Source organism: Odocoileus virginianus, chromosome 20, assembly GCF_023699985.2.
Source record: "Odocoileus virginianus isolate 20LAN1187 ecotype Illinois chromosome 20, Ovbor_1.2, whole genome shotgun sequence".
NCBI classification, from domain to species: domain Eukaryota; kingdom Metazoa; phylum Chordata; class Mammalia; order Artiodactyla; family Cervidae; genus Odocoileus; species Odocoileus virginianus.
In genome coordinates, this window is record NC_069693.1 from 34,706,379 (window position 1) to 34,721,695 (window position 15,317).

The 15,317-nt window shown below is 58.3% G+C and overlaps 1 protein-coding gene across 5 annotated transcripts in view; it reads left to right on the forward strand.

The window, feature by feature from the left end:
- KIFC3 (kinesin family member C3) overlaps nt 1–14,418 on the forward strand; it is a 34,938-nt gene extending 20,520 nt beyond the window's left edge. For 3 of the 5 annotated variants that reach the window (XM_070451242.1, XM_020903832.2, XM_070451243.1), the window contains 16 exons: nt 2,206–2,271; nt 2,731–2,874; nt 3,025–3,264; nt 3,783–3,956; nt 4,438–4,585; nt 4,671–4,801; nt 5,948–6,059; nt 7,332–7,513; nt 8,505–8,609; nt 10,481–10,611; nt 11,114–11,237; nt 11,521–11,650; nt 11,738–11,967; nt 12,373–12,507; nt 12,939–13,047; nt 13,759–14,418. In XM_070451242.1, the coding sequence (XP_070307343.1) occupies nt 2,206–2,271; nt 2,731–2,874; nt 3,025–3,264; nt 3,783–3,956; nt 4,438–4,585; nt 4,671–4,801; nt 5,948–6,059; nt 7,332–7,513; nt 8,505–8,609; nt 10,481–10,611; nt 11,114–11,237; nt 11,521–11,650; nt 11,738–11,967; nt 12,373–12,507; nt 12,939–13,047; nt 13,759–13,784 (2,187 nt within the window). In that variant the 3' untranslated portion in view covers nt 13,785–14,418. Of the gene's footprint in view, nt 1–38; nt 63–2,205; nt 2,272–2,730; nt 2,875–3,024; nt 3,265–3,782; nt 3,957–4,437; nt 4,586–4,670; nt 4,802–5,947; nt 6,060–7,331; nt 7,514–8,504; nt 8,610–10,480; nt 10,612–11,113; nt 11,238–11,520; nt 11,651–11,737; nt 11,968–12,372; nt 12,508–12,938; nt 13,048–13,533; nt 13,563–13,758 lie in introns of those variants that run through there. The other 2 variants (XM_070451241.1, XM_020903839.2) reach the window with 2 other exon arrangements.
- Nucleotides 14,419–15,317: the final 899 nt, after the last annotated feature.

The window sequence follows — 15,317 nt, forward strand, 5'->3', positions numbered from 1 at the left end:
CTCCCACAGTTCCGATTGTGATGTAAGAAGAGAGTAGGAACTGGGCTGCAGGCAGGTGGCAGGTAAGCATCCTGACTACCTCCCCCCCCAGATAAACACTGGAAACCCCATTTTCACTGCATTGGATCTGAGTGCCACTGGTGCTGGGGCCACACAAGGTCTGAGTACCCCCAGCCTGGTGCTGAGGAAGCAGTCTGTCGGGGCACTGACTCCGTGCAAGTGGATCTTACTGGGTGGTTTCTGAGGAAGGGTAGGGAGGTGGGGGCCCCCAACCTTTCAAAACGAGGTGGACTCCACCTGTTTCAGGGTGGAAGGAGTGCAAGAGAAATATATATTCTTTGAGACTTAAAAATTACTGCAAAGTGTTAAACATTTGTCAAACATAATCCTGCTATCCAGCGCCCTCTACGTTTTTGTATTGCAAATACAATTTTGATTTTGGATTTTTCTTTTACTTAATACATTGAGGAGCGATTCCCTACATCATTTAAAATTCACGATAAGCATATAAGTAACAGTTACACAGTAGTGTATTAGTGCATTTACCGTGACCTACCTAACCATTCCCCTAATGCTGGGCACTCAGGTTATTGCCCGTTTCATGACTAAGGAATGAAAGGCTGCTTTATTCAAACTCCCCTCTAGGGCAAAGGGACTGAGCACTCTGTGTCCGGCTCTTAACAGAAGGGGGTGTTGGAGTGGGCAGAGAAGTAGCATAGGCTTTGCTGCCTGCCTTGGTCCATGTACAGTGCATTGCTAGGAAGGAATGTGCTGGTGGAGCAGGTGACAGAGGTGACCTTCTCGGGTGCCCGCCCTTAAGTCACCTGCTTGTCCACCAGCAGGCTTTGGGCAGCCAGGTTGGTCCTCCCAGCCCCTCTCTTGGTCTTGTGTCTTGTACTCCACCTCCTCAACTATGAGTGCGCAGCTCGCTGGTATCACTGGTCTTTTCCTCAGAGGTGGGGTCACGCCTGTGACCCAGTTCCTCCCCCAACCTGCTCAGAGAAGCAGAGGCTCACTTGTGGTTCAGCCGCTTTCTCCAGCCCCAGGAGATGGTTGGTTCTGAGCTCATGCTCAACTGATTGTTGATGACATTTCAGCTATATGTAGTGGGGAGATTTAATATGCACAACCTGAAAATCTCAATGTCTGGCTCGCTCGAAAGGTCAGAAGTTTGGCAACGCTGGGCCTGTATCCCCCCTGCCCCCCCCCCTTTCTTCAGGTGGATCTTGGGCATCTAGTCCTGCACTGCCTTCCACCTGCCTTACCTGGCTGGTGGACTCTGTAGGCAGTAGGCTTTGTCTCCTGGTGTCTAGTAATAGCCAGCCCAAGGCTTTGTGGCCTGCTTGTGTAAACTGCACCTCCTTATCTCCGTGGAGGGAGCCTTACTCTCTCGTGGTACCTTTCCCAAGGTTCCCTGTGGTCATCACAGAATGTTCTGCAGGGAAATCCCTAAACATGCCCTGATGAATGCTGGTGCCAAAGTCTTCATCTGCATTTTGGGTTATTTCCGAGGGGAGAGTTCCTGAGGGGGGGCTGCCAGGGTCTAGGCCTACGTGGAGAGCAGGCGGCCCCCCGGGATTCTGCTCTCTGGGGGCTGGTTTCTCCTCCTTGGGCTCTGGCTGAGTCAGGTCATCCTCGCCTCCTGATTGGAGTGCACACCCCATGGATCTCTGGCAAGGCAGACTGGAAGCCAGGATGATCTCAGATCCTATAGATGTGCTGGTCACTGGCCGGCTGGTGTCTCCACAGACAGACTCCCCAGGAACCACTCAGGGTGGAAAATTCTAGGGGCAAGTCAAGGACCAATCCACGTTTTGTAGTGCCTGGAGTTTATACAATTTGAAGGCCTATTAAGAAAAAAGGATAGAGAGTTACAATTACAAAAGTAGGTACAGGCCTGGGAAGGGGTCTAGGCAAGGCAGGTGTCCTGAGGGTGAGCCCCTTGAGTCCCCCATCGAGCTGTCCCTGGAGTGGGCCCAGGGGTCCCCTCTCCATTTTCGCTTCCTGGACTCTCCTGAGAGCCCAGGCTGGCCGGTCCTGTGATGGGAGAAGGTGCTGAGAGCTGTCAGGATCAGGTCAGGTGCATCGCACCTGGATTTTAGGTGTGGTCTGATGTATGAACACAGGGAGGGCTGGGGCCATGGGGTTGGGCGAGAGGCCTGGGAGTGAGGAACCAGGCTTACCACCCCGGCTTTCTACTGGCAGGTGGAACATCTGAAGGAGAAACTCATAAGCCAAGCCCAGGAAGTGAGCCACCTTCGATCTGAGCTGGTGAGATCCTAACGCCATCCTAACGGGGCTGAGGGGTGGGGAGAAGCTTCCAGGGTACTTATCACCATGAGGTTGCGTGACCCATAATGGGAGGGAGGTTAATTCTTGTTTGCTGATGTAAAGCAGGAGTGTGATCTCTGTGTATATAAATACGACTTTCCTTGTTACTTTCACAGTCAGGAAAATAGAATGAGAGGGCTGGGGTGCAGCCGGGAGCCATTCCTATCTCACCACCCTCCTCAATCTCTCCTCTCCTCTGACCTCATCTTTGTCTTTATCTTCTCTGGAGCCCCTTCTCTCTTCTCTCCATCCATCACCGGCCTTTCTTTCTCTTTTCTCCTTCTCTCTTCCTCCCCATCTTGGCCCTCTGCCCACCCCACCCTGTACTGTCTCTGCCTCCCCACCGCCCCGTCCTTCTCCCCACCTGCCCTGACCACATGCCCCCTCTCGACTCTGCAGGGAGGCACTGACTTGGAGAAGCACCGGGACCTGCTGATGGTGGAGAATGAGCGACTGAGGCAGGAGATGCGGCGCTGCGAGGCGGAGCTGCAGGAGCTGAGGGCCAAGCCGGCAGCCCCCTGTACGGGCTGCGAGCACAGCCAGGTGGGCCCAGGACCAGTGTGGTCCCATGGTCGGGGGAGCCAGGGGCTCGATTCCCGGCAGTCACCCCAGCTCCTCACGCTGACTCTTGCCTGCTGGTCTCACACCTGACCCGTCCCCACCTCCCGTGCCTCTGTGGCTGTCCATCTGCAGGAGAGCGCCCAGCTCCGTGACAGGCTGTCCCAGCTGCAGCTGGAGGTGGCGGAGAACAAAGGCCTGCTGTCAGAGCTGAACCTGGAGGTGCAGCAGAAGACCGACCGGCTGGCCGAGGTGGAGCTGCGGCTCAAGGACTGCCTGGCCGAGAAGGCGCAGGAGGAGGAGAGGCTCAGCCGGCGCCTGCGAGACAGCCACGAGACTATCGCCAGTCTGCGCGCCCAGTCACCGCCCATCAAGGTGAGCCGGGGCCAGGTGGCTGCCTGCTGTATGCACCTGGACTGTGCCTCGGCCCTAGTCCCTGGAGCCCAGGACAGGCCGGATGTAGAAAAGGCTTGTCTTGGTGAATAAGTAGGTGCAAGGAGTTGAAGGAATCCTTCCAGGTATGCACTCAGCCTGGTCCCTTTCCCCTCCTGCTGTCCAGGGTCAGGCCATGTAGGCATCCAGCAACCGAGGTTTGGGGTGCCTGCTGTGAGCCAGGCATGGTTGCGATGCTTCACTACATTCTGCCCTCATCTTTGCCCTCCTTGTCTGTTCTGTGTCCAGTCTTGGGCCATAGCCAGGCTCCTCTGGGGCTCATTTTCACGAGCCCAGGAGGCCCCTGCAGCATTCTGGAAAGCCAAGACCTCAGGGCGCCTCTCGTTTTTTTCTGCGGGCTGTGAGTGGGATGCTCCTGAGGGGTCCCCTCAGGGTCCCAGGGTGAGGGCAAGGCACCCACACGCCTCTGTGTTGCCCACCCCTCCGCCCCGCCCTTGCAGTATGTCATCAAGACCGTGGAGGTGGAGTCGTCCAAGACCAAGCAGGCCCTCAGCGAGTCGCAGGCCCGGAACCAGCACCTGCAGGAGCAGGTGGCCATGCAGAGGCAGGTGCTGAAAGAGATGGAGCAGCAGCTGCAGAGTTCGCACCAGCTGACGGCACAGCTCCGGGCGCAGGTGCGCGGGTCAGCACGTGGCTGTCGGGGCGGCGTGTGCATGCCGGGGTCGCCCTGTGGCACAGGGCAGAGGCGGAGCACTGGGGGTCCCACAGACCCGTGTTCCGGTCCCCCTCTCCCTGCTGGCCGTCATGACCAAGGGCAAGTTTCTGCTCATCTGTAACATGGTCTGATCGCAGAACCCAGCTCCCAATGGGGCTTGACCTCATCGCAAGATTGACTCAGGGCCCGTCACACACGCTCTTGGAAGGGTACCCTGGTCTGTATCATAACTGACAAGAGATCCTCTCCCCTGCTTCCCAGGGCCTATGGGACCCTGGATGGTGCTGGGCTGATGCTGGGAAGTAGCTGCACGGAGCTGGCAGCCCTCTCGGGGAGAGAGATGGCCATCCTATCCCTCCCTTGTGCATGTGTGTGTGTGAGGAGTGGGGCATCTTGCCTTACCATGGGGCGTTGCACTGAGCTCCTGACCCTGGCTTCAGATCGCCATGTACGAGTCGGAGCTGGAGAGGGCCCACGGGCAGATGCTGGAAGAGATGCAGTCCCTGGAGGAGGACAAGAACCGGGCCATCGAGGAGGCCTTCGCCAGAGCCCAGGTGGAAATGAAGGCGGTACACGAGAACCTGGCAGGTGAGCCGGCCGGCTGAGCCCTAGCCTGTTCCCCACACCATGGCCCTTCACCCCGTCTGCCTCTCACCCCTTTGTGTCCCCACAGGCGTCCGGACCAACCTGCTGACGCTGCAGCCAGCACTGCGGACCCTGACCAACGACTACAATGGGCTCAAGCGTCAGGTGCGCGGCTTCCCGCTGCTGCTGCAGGAGGCCCTCAAGAGCGTCAAGGCCGAGGTGAGTGCAGGCCCTGGGTGGAGGGGCTGGGAGAGGCTCTGGAGCCCCTGGGTGGACACAGCATCCCCCACCACGCCCTTCCCAAACTCAGACAAACCCCCAGACGTCAGCTCTCTTCCCTACCACACACATGGCTGTCCTCAGACCGTTGGAAAAACAGTCTGATCAGGGGTAGGTATTTGGATATTTGTCTTGTTATGAGTCTGTAAAGCAAACACGTCACATATATCTTTATATCCCATATGGGCTACGCATATCTTTATATCTCAAACATGCTGCACATATCTTTACATCTGTTGGGTTTAATTTAATTTTTTCAAGCTGTACTTGGGCAGTATGAGAATAACCAACGTCTGTAAAGTGCCTCCTACATGCCAAGCCTTTTATAGCCGTCGGCTCCTTGAGTCTGTGTGACAGCTCTGCAGGATAGACATATATTTGGGAAATCGAAAATAGTTCTTCTCCTTTAATAAAAAAAATCATGTCAATAATACGTGGACATGTTGAAAGTACACACTTCACAGATGGGCATCAGATGAAAAAGAAAGGCCTCTCTCTGCCACCCAGCCTGCTCCCCAAAAGAAACCTCTCCCAGCATGTCCCCTAAAGGGTGTCCTGAGCATGTTGAAAACTATTGACATGTATGTGCATGTACACCTACTTCCCTTTCTCCCAACAAAGGAGAACAGGTGTGAGTGTGGCCTGCATCTTGTTTCTTTTCCCTATGAATGGAATTTGAAATCTTTATCACCAGCTCCTATGAATTCCCATTTTACAGATGAGGAAATTGAGGCTCAAAGACATCAAGCCAGTTGCTTCTGGTCTCCCAGCTCCTCAGAATAGAGCTGAGATTTGGGTCCAGCTGAATCCTGTAGTCATGGGCTGAGTCCCAGCTCTTTGCTCATCAGCAGGGCAACGTTGAGATTGGCTTGGCCTCTCTGGGGCTCAGTTTCTTGCTCTGTAAAATGGGTCTGGTCACAATACCTACCCAGAGGGTTATTGGGAAAATCTGACGTGTGACAGCTCAGCTCAGGTGCCCAGTCCAGGGCAGGCAGCGATGAGCAGGCTGTCAGTGGGGGGAGCAGTAGCCAGGCATGTGAGGTGGGTGGAACTGGCTCACTGACAGCGCTGCCCTTCTCCCACCAGATCGGCCAGGCCATCGAAGAGGTCAACAGCAACAACCAGGAGCTGCTGCGCAAGTACCGGCGGGAGCTGCAGCTGCGTAAAAAGTGCCACAACGAGCTCGTGAGGCTGAAAGGTGACTGCTGGGTGGGTTGGGGGGTGCCCAGCAGACGAGGCCCTGACCTGCCTCGGGGGTGCTCCTGCCCTTCCCTTTGGCCCCAGTTCCAGTCCTTGGAGCTGTACCCTGTCATTTTGAGGCACTGTTGTGATCCCCTCTTTGTAAATAAGGGTATGGAGGCACAGAAATGTCACAGGAAATTTGCTCAAAACTGCATGGTGTGTAAATGAACGGTCCACCTTGGATCTGTCCAACTCTGAAGCCTTTCCTAGTGCCCATGGCAGCCTATCAGGTGTTGGAGGAGCGGGGCATTGAAGTACTGGGTGGTGGGTGGCTAGAATATCACTTATTCTGATGTAGGGCTTGGTCAAGCTTGAGAGACCACTTGTTCACTGCCCAGTAGTCCAGAGAGCACCTGCTCTGAGGTGCTGAGGATGTCTGTGGACCCCACAGAACCCGTCCTTGCCCTCATGGTGCTTCCTTCAGTGGCAGTAGGGGGGAGCAGACAGTGATCATTAATCACCCTGAGAACTCCATCAGTGCCCCTTTACCTGGGCTGGGGAGGGGTTCTCAGAGCTCCTAAATATCTGACAGTTGAAGGTGTCAGGGGGCTTCTTGAAGGAGGTGGAACCAGGGCTGAGACCTGGACTATGAGCTGGAGTGGACAGGTGAAGGGAGGTGGGGCCATGCTACATGTGATGGCGAGTTTTCTCTTCATTCTCTTCATTCAAGCCTCTGGGATCCCCTCTAAGGGCTTGAAGCAAGGGGGGTGGCATGATCGAATCTATGCCCCAGTCAACCCTGGGGCTGCCCTGTTGCCCATGCCTATCTTCTGCCTGGTCCCGTCAGCCCATCTGATTCCCAGACTCTGTCCTGTTCATAGTACCCTTCTAGAATGAGAGAACAAGCTCCTTGGCTTAGTGGGACCCAAGCCCCTCATTGTGTGTGGGAGGAAACTGAAGTCCAGATGTGTCACGAGTTGTCCATTTTGGTATCCCACCCAAACTGGGTGCAAGGTGCAAAGTCTGAACTCTGAAATCTGACCTTTCCTCTATGTCCCCAAGGTGAGGCTGCCACCCTCAGTTGGTTTGCTTAGCAAAAAAGGTATTGATACAGGAATTTATAGTATAGTGTGAATGACTAAGAACAGCTTTGTGGGCCACCTTGCCTTTGGGGGCCTTACTAAGAAGGTAGGGACCCCTTGAGCTACTGGCCTGCTCCGGACACCAGTGTGGAGTAGTCTGGTCTTGACCTGGCCTGTACCCGTCTCTCCTGCCCCATCCAATCTAGGGAACATCCGGGTGATTGCCCGTGTCCGGCCAGTCACCAAAGAGGATGGGGAAGGACCGGAGGCGACCAATGCTGTGACCTTTGATCCAGACGACGACTCCATCATCCACTTGCAGCACAAAGGAAAACCTGTCTCCTTCGAGCTGGACAAGGTCTTCTCCTCACAGGCCTCACAGCAGGACGTGAGTGTGGCCCCTGCCGGGAGAGGGACAGAGAGACACACTCACCTCACATGAAGGGGGAGAGATGGGTGAGGGCTGGACAGAAATAAACCTAAGGGAGGGGAGACAGGATGGAGAAGCCCAGCGCTACATGGTCCCTCTCTTTACCTCTGGAGGAGAGGAGGGTGGGAAGGCAAAAAAGGACTTCGGAAGGGCAGATCCATGCATAAGCTAGGGCAAAACCCCCCGTGGCTCCGCCCATCTCAGCCACACCCACTCTTAGGCCCACCCTACTCCGTGATTCCCTCCTATCCTTATAGCCACACCCATCCTCATAGCCCCTCCCACCCACACCGTCCCCTCCCATAATCAACCACACCCTCCCACTCACATGGCCCCTCCCACTCACATGGCCCCGCCCACCCGCTGGACCCCGGCTTGTGTGGAGGCAGGCCTCTCCATCCAGGAGCACGATCTTTATGGGCTCCACGGGCCTTTCTAGGGACTCCCATGCTGCTCGCGCAGACCTCAGGGAGGAGCCTGCAGCCTGTGTGAGCCAGGTGTTTTCAGCATCTGCTCTTCCCTCATTTCTGCCAGGGCTAACCTGAGAGGCCTGTTTTGCTTGTGCCCAGGCTAGGCTTTTGTCTTTGCCCCTGTCCTTTGTCAATGGCTGGCAGGCAAGCCAGTGGAGGTGCCAGGCACATGCTGTCTCTGCCTTGAGAGAGGGAAAAGGCTGGGCAGCTCCTGGCCCAGGCTGCCCCTTCCTCAGGTGCCAGTGGGCAGTAATTACTACCCTGACTTCCTTTCAGTCTTTTGGCAATGAGGTTGCCCACTGACGCCTCGTGTAAATGACTCATTAGTCACAAATTCCTCCGCAGTGAGCTGGTTGCCCAGGATAACATGTGCCATATTGTTGCTGAAGGAGGGGAGAGGTCAGGAGGAGGTGGCTGGGGTGGGGGGCTGCCAGCAGCCTTGGCAGCTCCACATCCTCCAGCCTGTGTCTTCTCTGCAGGTGTTCCAGGAGGTGCAGGCCCTCATCACCTCCTGCATTGATGGCTTCAATGTCTGCATCTTCGCCTATGGCCAGACGGGTGCTGGCAAGACATACACAATGGAGGTGGGTACACACTGGATGGAGCAGGGGTTCAGAGTGAAGACTGCCCCCTTGCTGCCATTGATGGGGGTGCCTCTCATTGGTCTCAAGGTTCTATGTGAAGCATGTTTTGCCTCACTCGGTCTTCACAGTCTTAGAGCCGAGCCCATAATTATTTGCATTAACCCTAAGGCACCAGGCCTGAAGAGGGGGTGCCCTGCCCAAGCACACCTGTGTGGTCCCAGTAGGTACGGGGAGGGGAAGGTGTGCTGACAACAGCCTCTGGCCCCAAAGGGGTCTCAGCCTGGGCTAAGAGTCCAGGGCAGATTGCTGTGACGTATCTCAGGATTGCCCTCATTTCAACCACACACATGTATTGGGCTTCTGTTGTATGGCTGCTCATGCTGGGCCCTGGGGGTTTGGGATGAATGAGGGGGTATCTAGGCCCTCAAGGAGATCCTTGGGTAGCGGGAGAGACTGGCCAGTGGAGGCTGTCATGGGGTACCCAGCTCTTACTTGCAGCTCTCAGGCCTCATCTCCTTGCCTGTGCCACCCTCCCCCCACCCCACGTCCCACACCTCCATGGGCAGTGGCCTGGAATAGGGTTGTTGAGAGGAGGAAGAATCTTGACTGTAGACAAAAATGGAAAGCTGGTCCCAGGGCATATCTTTGGTTTGTTAGCATTTCCCTGGCTCTTGAGGGTTGCTGCAGGATTTTCCAGGTAGGTGAGGAGGGCAGGTGACTTGGTGTCCCAACAAGGGTCGTGAGAGGGCCCTGCTGGCCCAGGCTGTTAGATACCCTTTGGAAAGGCTCCCGTGGTGGGCCTTTCTTCCCCAACCTGGACCTTCTTTTCCCTCAAGAAGGGATTGATTAGACTGTTTAGTGAGAGGCAGGCCAAAGGAAGATGGGAAGGGGAAGGGGGTGGTTGGGGGGAGTGTGTGCAACACCACCCAGGCTCCCAGCTCTGTCTGGGGTGCCCAGAGTTGAGGTGACACCAGGGGCACCCATCCTCCAACTCAACCAGTTGAGGCTCCATGTGCGTCTGGAACCCTGCCTAGGGCTCAGCCATGACCAGAGTGCCTGCCCCGCGGAGCTGGCCCACCCGTGGGGAGATGGCAGTGCTTGCGGCAAGTCATCATGTGTCCTTTGGTCAGGTGCTAGGGAGGAAAATTCAGCCAGGAACGAGGAATCAACAGTGAGGGAGGGATCCGGCGTTTGGAGGGAAAGGAAGCTTCCCTGAGGAGGTGACATTGGTGCAGACATCGGAGCCAGTCACAGAGAGGAGTGTGGGGCAGAGGGGACAGTGGGGCAGAGGCCATGGGGCTGGAGGGTGTGGGAGGATACTGAGGCCCCAGTGGCAGAAGTGGAAGTGGAGGTGGAAGGTGCCATCCAAAGGGAGGCCCAGGTGAGGACTCCAGATTTGTTTCTAGAAAGGCTAGCCAGCCCATCCGGCCCCAGTTCACTCGCCAGCTCTCCCGCAGAACCTGGCTCACCACGGCCCACCTAACATTGAGCCCGCAGAGTGGGACCTCTGGGCAGCAGCAGGGAAGTCACACATTCCCAGTGGCTCCTCCCAGGGGGCCCAGCACGGTCAGGTATCCATCAGCAGCCCCTGTGTGCATGCCCCGGGCCAAGTTCCACCTGGTGCTCTGCTTTAAGTCTCAGGCCCAATCCTGGCAGGGCTGTTTTAAAGGTGAGAAAACTGAGGCCCAAGGAGGTGGAGCGGCTTGTAGCTGGTGGAGGGTGTTTCGGGGGCAGGCCGGCATGTGGGAGCTTAAGTTGGGGAGGCTGGCCTGGGAGGGGTAGCCAGAGCAGGTGGGGAGCATCTGCACAGGTCAGCCTTTGTGGGGAGAGGGGAGAGGCCTGGCTCACTGGGGCCTTGATTTTACCCCCAGGGGACCCCTGAGAACCCAGGCATCAACCAGCGGGCCCTGCGGCTGCTCTTCTCTGAGGTGCAGGAGAAAGCGTCCGACTGGGAGTACACCATCACCGTCAGTGCCGCGGAGATCTACAATGAGGTCCTCAGGTGAGTGGCCCTCAGGTGAAGGGCCCTCAGATGGGGGCCTCAGGTGGGAGTTGAATGTCGTGACTAGGCCCAGAGGATTCACTGTGTCCAGGCGCCTCCCCTGCCCTAGCAGGTGGGAGGGAGGAGGGCCCACTGAGCCCAGCTGGGACACCCAGACCAAGGCCCTCCTTTCCCTCTCAGAGTGCGCTCACCCTGCCTGCAGGCTGCACTGGGTGGTGAAAAGTGAGAGTGGGGTCTTGGGGAACCCTGCCTCCAGGGGTTCAGTGCAGCATGGCTGGAGTCAACACCACCCCAGGACTTTTGGGGAACATTCCTGCCTCTGCCATTTAGCAAACTGAGTGCCCAAGAGGAGCTGGGGCTGCGAAGGGAGAGGGTCTGAGCACCTTCGTGTCCAGGAAGGCATCCTGAAGTGTGATGGGGGAACGTTCCAGGCTGGGGGCGGGTGCAACTGTAAGCAGAATGCAGACTGGGAGGAGGGCGTGACTGTCCTTCCTGCCCTCAGGGACCTGCTGGGACAGGAGCCCCAGGAGAAACTGGAAATCCGGCTGTGCCCAGACGGCAGCGGGCAGCTATACGTGCCGGGGCTGACCGAATTCCAGGTGCAGAGCGTGGAGGACATCAACAAGGTGAGGAGCTGGGCGGGCCAACGCGGGGCGGCTCCGCCCACAGCGGGGGCGGGCCAACGCGGGGCGGCTCCGCCCACAGCGGGGGCGGCTCCGCCCACAGCGGGGCGGCTCCGCCGGGAGGGATGTGGCTCGGGGTCCGGCTTTGCCTGGTTTGCAGGCCTCTGGGAACCTGCTTCCTCCCCCGGAGGAGGTAGCGGGTGACGCCCCCTCATAGGGGTGCTCCAGGACTGGGGATTCCGAAGACCCCACTCCAAAGCCGGTGCGTCGGCCTTCCCGCCTCCAGGTGTTCGAGTTCGGCCACACCAACCGCACCACGGAGTTCACCAACCTGAACGAGCACAGCTCGCGCTCGCACGCCCTGCTCATCGTGACGGTGCGCGGCGTGGACTGCAGCACCGGCCTCCGCACCACGGGTGAGCCAGGGCCCCCAGCGCCCGGCCCGAGCACCCCACCTCTGCCCCTCCTGGGGCGGCCCTGACCCGCCCGCGCCCTCCCCGCAGGGAAGCTGAACCTGGTGGACCTGGCCGGCTCGGAGCGCGTGGGCAAGTCGGGGGCGGAGGGCAGCCGCCTGCGGGAGGCGCAGCACATCAACAAGTCGCTGTCGGCCCTGGGCGACGTCATCGCGGCCCTGCGCTCGCGTCAGGGCCACGTGCCCTTCCGCAACTCCAAGCTCACCTACCTGCTGCAGGACTCGCTCAGCGGGGACAGCAAGACCCTCATGGTGGTGCAGGTGAGGGTCTCAGGTTGGCCTGACAGGGTGGCCATCAGCGTGTATGGACTTGGCCAGTTCCAAGAACAGGGGTTCCCACCCACCTCCTTCCCCTGCAGCCCGGATACCCCACAGGCTGTGCAGAGAACAGCGTCTTGTCTTCAGCAGCTTTGGAGTCAGTGACATGTGCCCCCCACCCCGATCCCATAGCCTTCCCAACAGACCTGGCTTTGCTTGCAGCTTTCTCCACTTCAGGCACCTTGGTGAAGTTGCCCACTACGTCCGCCCCCCAATCCCAGCTCCCTTCCCTCTTCTCCAGGGAGCCTTCTAGAACCCCCTGGTTGTGAGCTCCCTCTGATGCCCCTTCCAGTTCTGTGAGGACAGCCGGCCAGCCAGGTGGAGAGTGAGCTCTTGTGTGCCCCGTAGGTGTCCCCTGTGGAGAAGAACACCAGTGAGACGCTCTACTCCCTCAAGTTTGCTGAGAGGGTGCGCTCTGTGGAGCTGGGCCCTGGGTCCCGCAGGACAGAGCTCGGGTCGTGGTCCAGCCAGGAGCACCTAGAGGTACTGGGACCCCCACAGGCCTGCGTCCGGCCAGCGCTGGATCAAAGATTCCAGTCATGGGCAGGAGGGAGGGTGTGGCGGGGAGGACGGCCTGGAGTGGGGAAGAGAGGAAGACACCAGAGGGGTTGGAGCCAGAACTTGAACCCAAACCCATTAAGTCTCTTCAGTCCAGGTGTTTTTGTGGACCTCAGAGGTACCTAGGGGTCATCAGCTGGTTGGAGGTTGGGCAGGGAGGTGCAGGCTGGCACACAGATGCTCAGTGGTAACTAGTTTGCTTCTTTATTAATTCCCACCTTCTTTCCATGGTTATTGTACATCATGATGTCCATCTTGCAGATGAAACAGTTTCAGGTGGCTGGGGAGGGGAAACATGTGGGCGGGGGTAGACCCAGGGCAGCAGACCCCGCTCACCTGCCCTTCTCTGCCCACAGTGGGAGCCAGCTTGCCAGACGCCACAGCCCTCAGCGCGAGCCCATTCGGCCCCTGGCTCTGGGACCACTAGCCGCCCAGGCTCCATCAGGAGGAAGCTGCAGCCCTCAGGTGAGTCTTCAGGGAGGGAGCCAGGGTGGGAAGCCTCCCCCATTGGCTGATCACAGCTATGGGCTGCCCTTATCAGAGTGGGCTTTAAATTTATGGAACTTCTCCAGACCAGTTTCAGTTTCACAACCTTCCTTGGCCCTGGGAAGTAGTCAGGGCAGACAGTGCTGGGTCCATTTTACTGATGGGAAACTGAAGGCCCCTTGGAGATGGAGTGTCAGGAGGCGGCCAGCCCTCCTGACTCCTAGCTGGGCCACTGATGTGAGGCCCAGGACGCAATTCTCTGAGGCTTTCATGAAAGACATGCCTTCCCAAGTAGGCCATGGATGGGTGATTAGAATCCTGGGCTCCAGCCCCCAGCTTGGCCCACTCACAGAAGGGCCTGGCAAATGTTTGAGTCTAAAGGGGCTGTGGGCAGCAGGGTCCTGGGGGGTGGGTCCCAGCCCAAGGCCAAGACTACCAGTGAGACACCTGTTGCTTTGATTTCAGCCTGACGGCTGGGGCTGCAGAGTCTCCAGGTGAGTGTGGGGGCCAGCAGCCCAGGGCTGCCCGCCCACCCGCCTGCCTGGCCGCCTCGGGTTGCAGGGCTGTGCCGGGAAGTTGGCTGGGTCTGGGGCTCGCTGCCTGCTATCTGTGTGCTTCTGCCCGGGTGCCTCCTGCTCTGGGACAGAGGCTGACTGTCCTGGTGCTGACAAAACCTACCCCCTCCCATAGGGAAGTCCAGGCCGTTGCCCATGTGATGGACATGCCCACCCTGCCGGACCAGGGACCAGTGACTGGGTCTCCATGCATGGCTGACCTGCCCCTGCTGCAGCATCTGGAGCCCACGAAGCAGAGGCCAGAGTGGAGGCGCCTCTTTGACCCCATCTCCCCTGAGAAACATGTTCAGAAGGAAACCCTGTCTCTTGGCTGTGGCTCTGGGTGCAGGTGGCACAGGCTGGAAGGGTGGGCCCAGGCCATCAGTGTGGGCCCTTGTGGGGAGGGCAAGTGTGTTGTGTGGGAGGGTGGGCCCTCGCCCGGGCTGGCCCAACCCTCCCCAGCCCGCAGGGCCCCTCCAGAAGGTACAGGAACTGTGGGAGCTGGGCGGTTGGTGGGCAGCCCTGTCCTGCTCTTCTCTGGGAGTAGAGCATCTCGCCAGGTGTGTATATAGTGTTCCTAGGTGTACACAGGAGGCCTGCTCCTGCCGCGGGTCGGGCTTTATTTATGGCTGGCAGGAGGCCAGTGAGTGGGGATCTTGCTGCTCCCCTCTTCTGCCTGGCACCAGGCTGTCTCCCTGCTCACTAGCCTCTTGACATTTTCCTCCCTCTGAAATCCTATTTAAGAACTTTTGGAAGCTTAGCCATTTTTACTTATTAAAATAACCTTTTTACACAAGCACTGTCTGGAAGAGTTGGTCTTGTGAGCCCCTGATCAGACGCAGGGAGCAGGGTGTTGGCATGTTGTGGGTGGTTCCCCAGTGCTGGCTTGTCACCCACTAAGTCAGGATCAAGTGACCTCCTACCCTCATCCTTACCATGACTGACCCATGCAAGTACTGGCACCTTCACCTAATAAATGGGAAACTCAAGCTCTCCAAAGCCTTGCCAAAAACCTAGCCACAGTGGTCCCTACTCCACTTCTGCCCTCTGCCCTGGCCTCGCCCCCTTACATGAATGGCCATAGGTAAGTGCCACCCCCCCTCCTCCCTCTGCCCAAAGCGCCCCAACCATGGGTGCCATGCCCACCAGGCTCCCCACCATGGAAGTGGTGCTGGCCTGCACTTGGTTCCAGCCTTGGGGAAACGTGTGCAGGGCTCTGTGGGGTCCTCCCACCAAATGGGCTGAAGCTGCCTCAGGAGGAGAAGCGGGGTGACCTCTGGGTCAGGGGAGCTGTTCTGGCCAGCCAGCACTGGGGGCTCCTGCAGGGAGGAGCAGCTGTTCAGAGCATGGGGTGGCTGCCTTTCCGATCCCATCCCTGGAGGCCTCCGGGGGTGGGGGGAGGGGGGTGAGCTCTGGATCAGCCACTGCAGTAAGTGGCCCCACTGCAAGGCTGGGGTCCCAGCCCCCTGCAGGGTACAGCTGCCAACTGGCCTCAGAGGCATCCACTGGACAGGTGGGAGTGTGGCTGAGACAGAGGGGCTGGGCTGGAGAGCCTGAGCCCACCCCTCACCTGTTTCTTCTAGCCATGAAAGGGGGAGTTGCTGGGCCCGCTTTCCCCCAGAATAAGTCTGAACTTACCCTTTCCGGCCGGCCCATCACTCTGCTGCTCCCTGCTGGCCACCCAGCGTGGAGCAC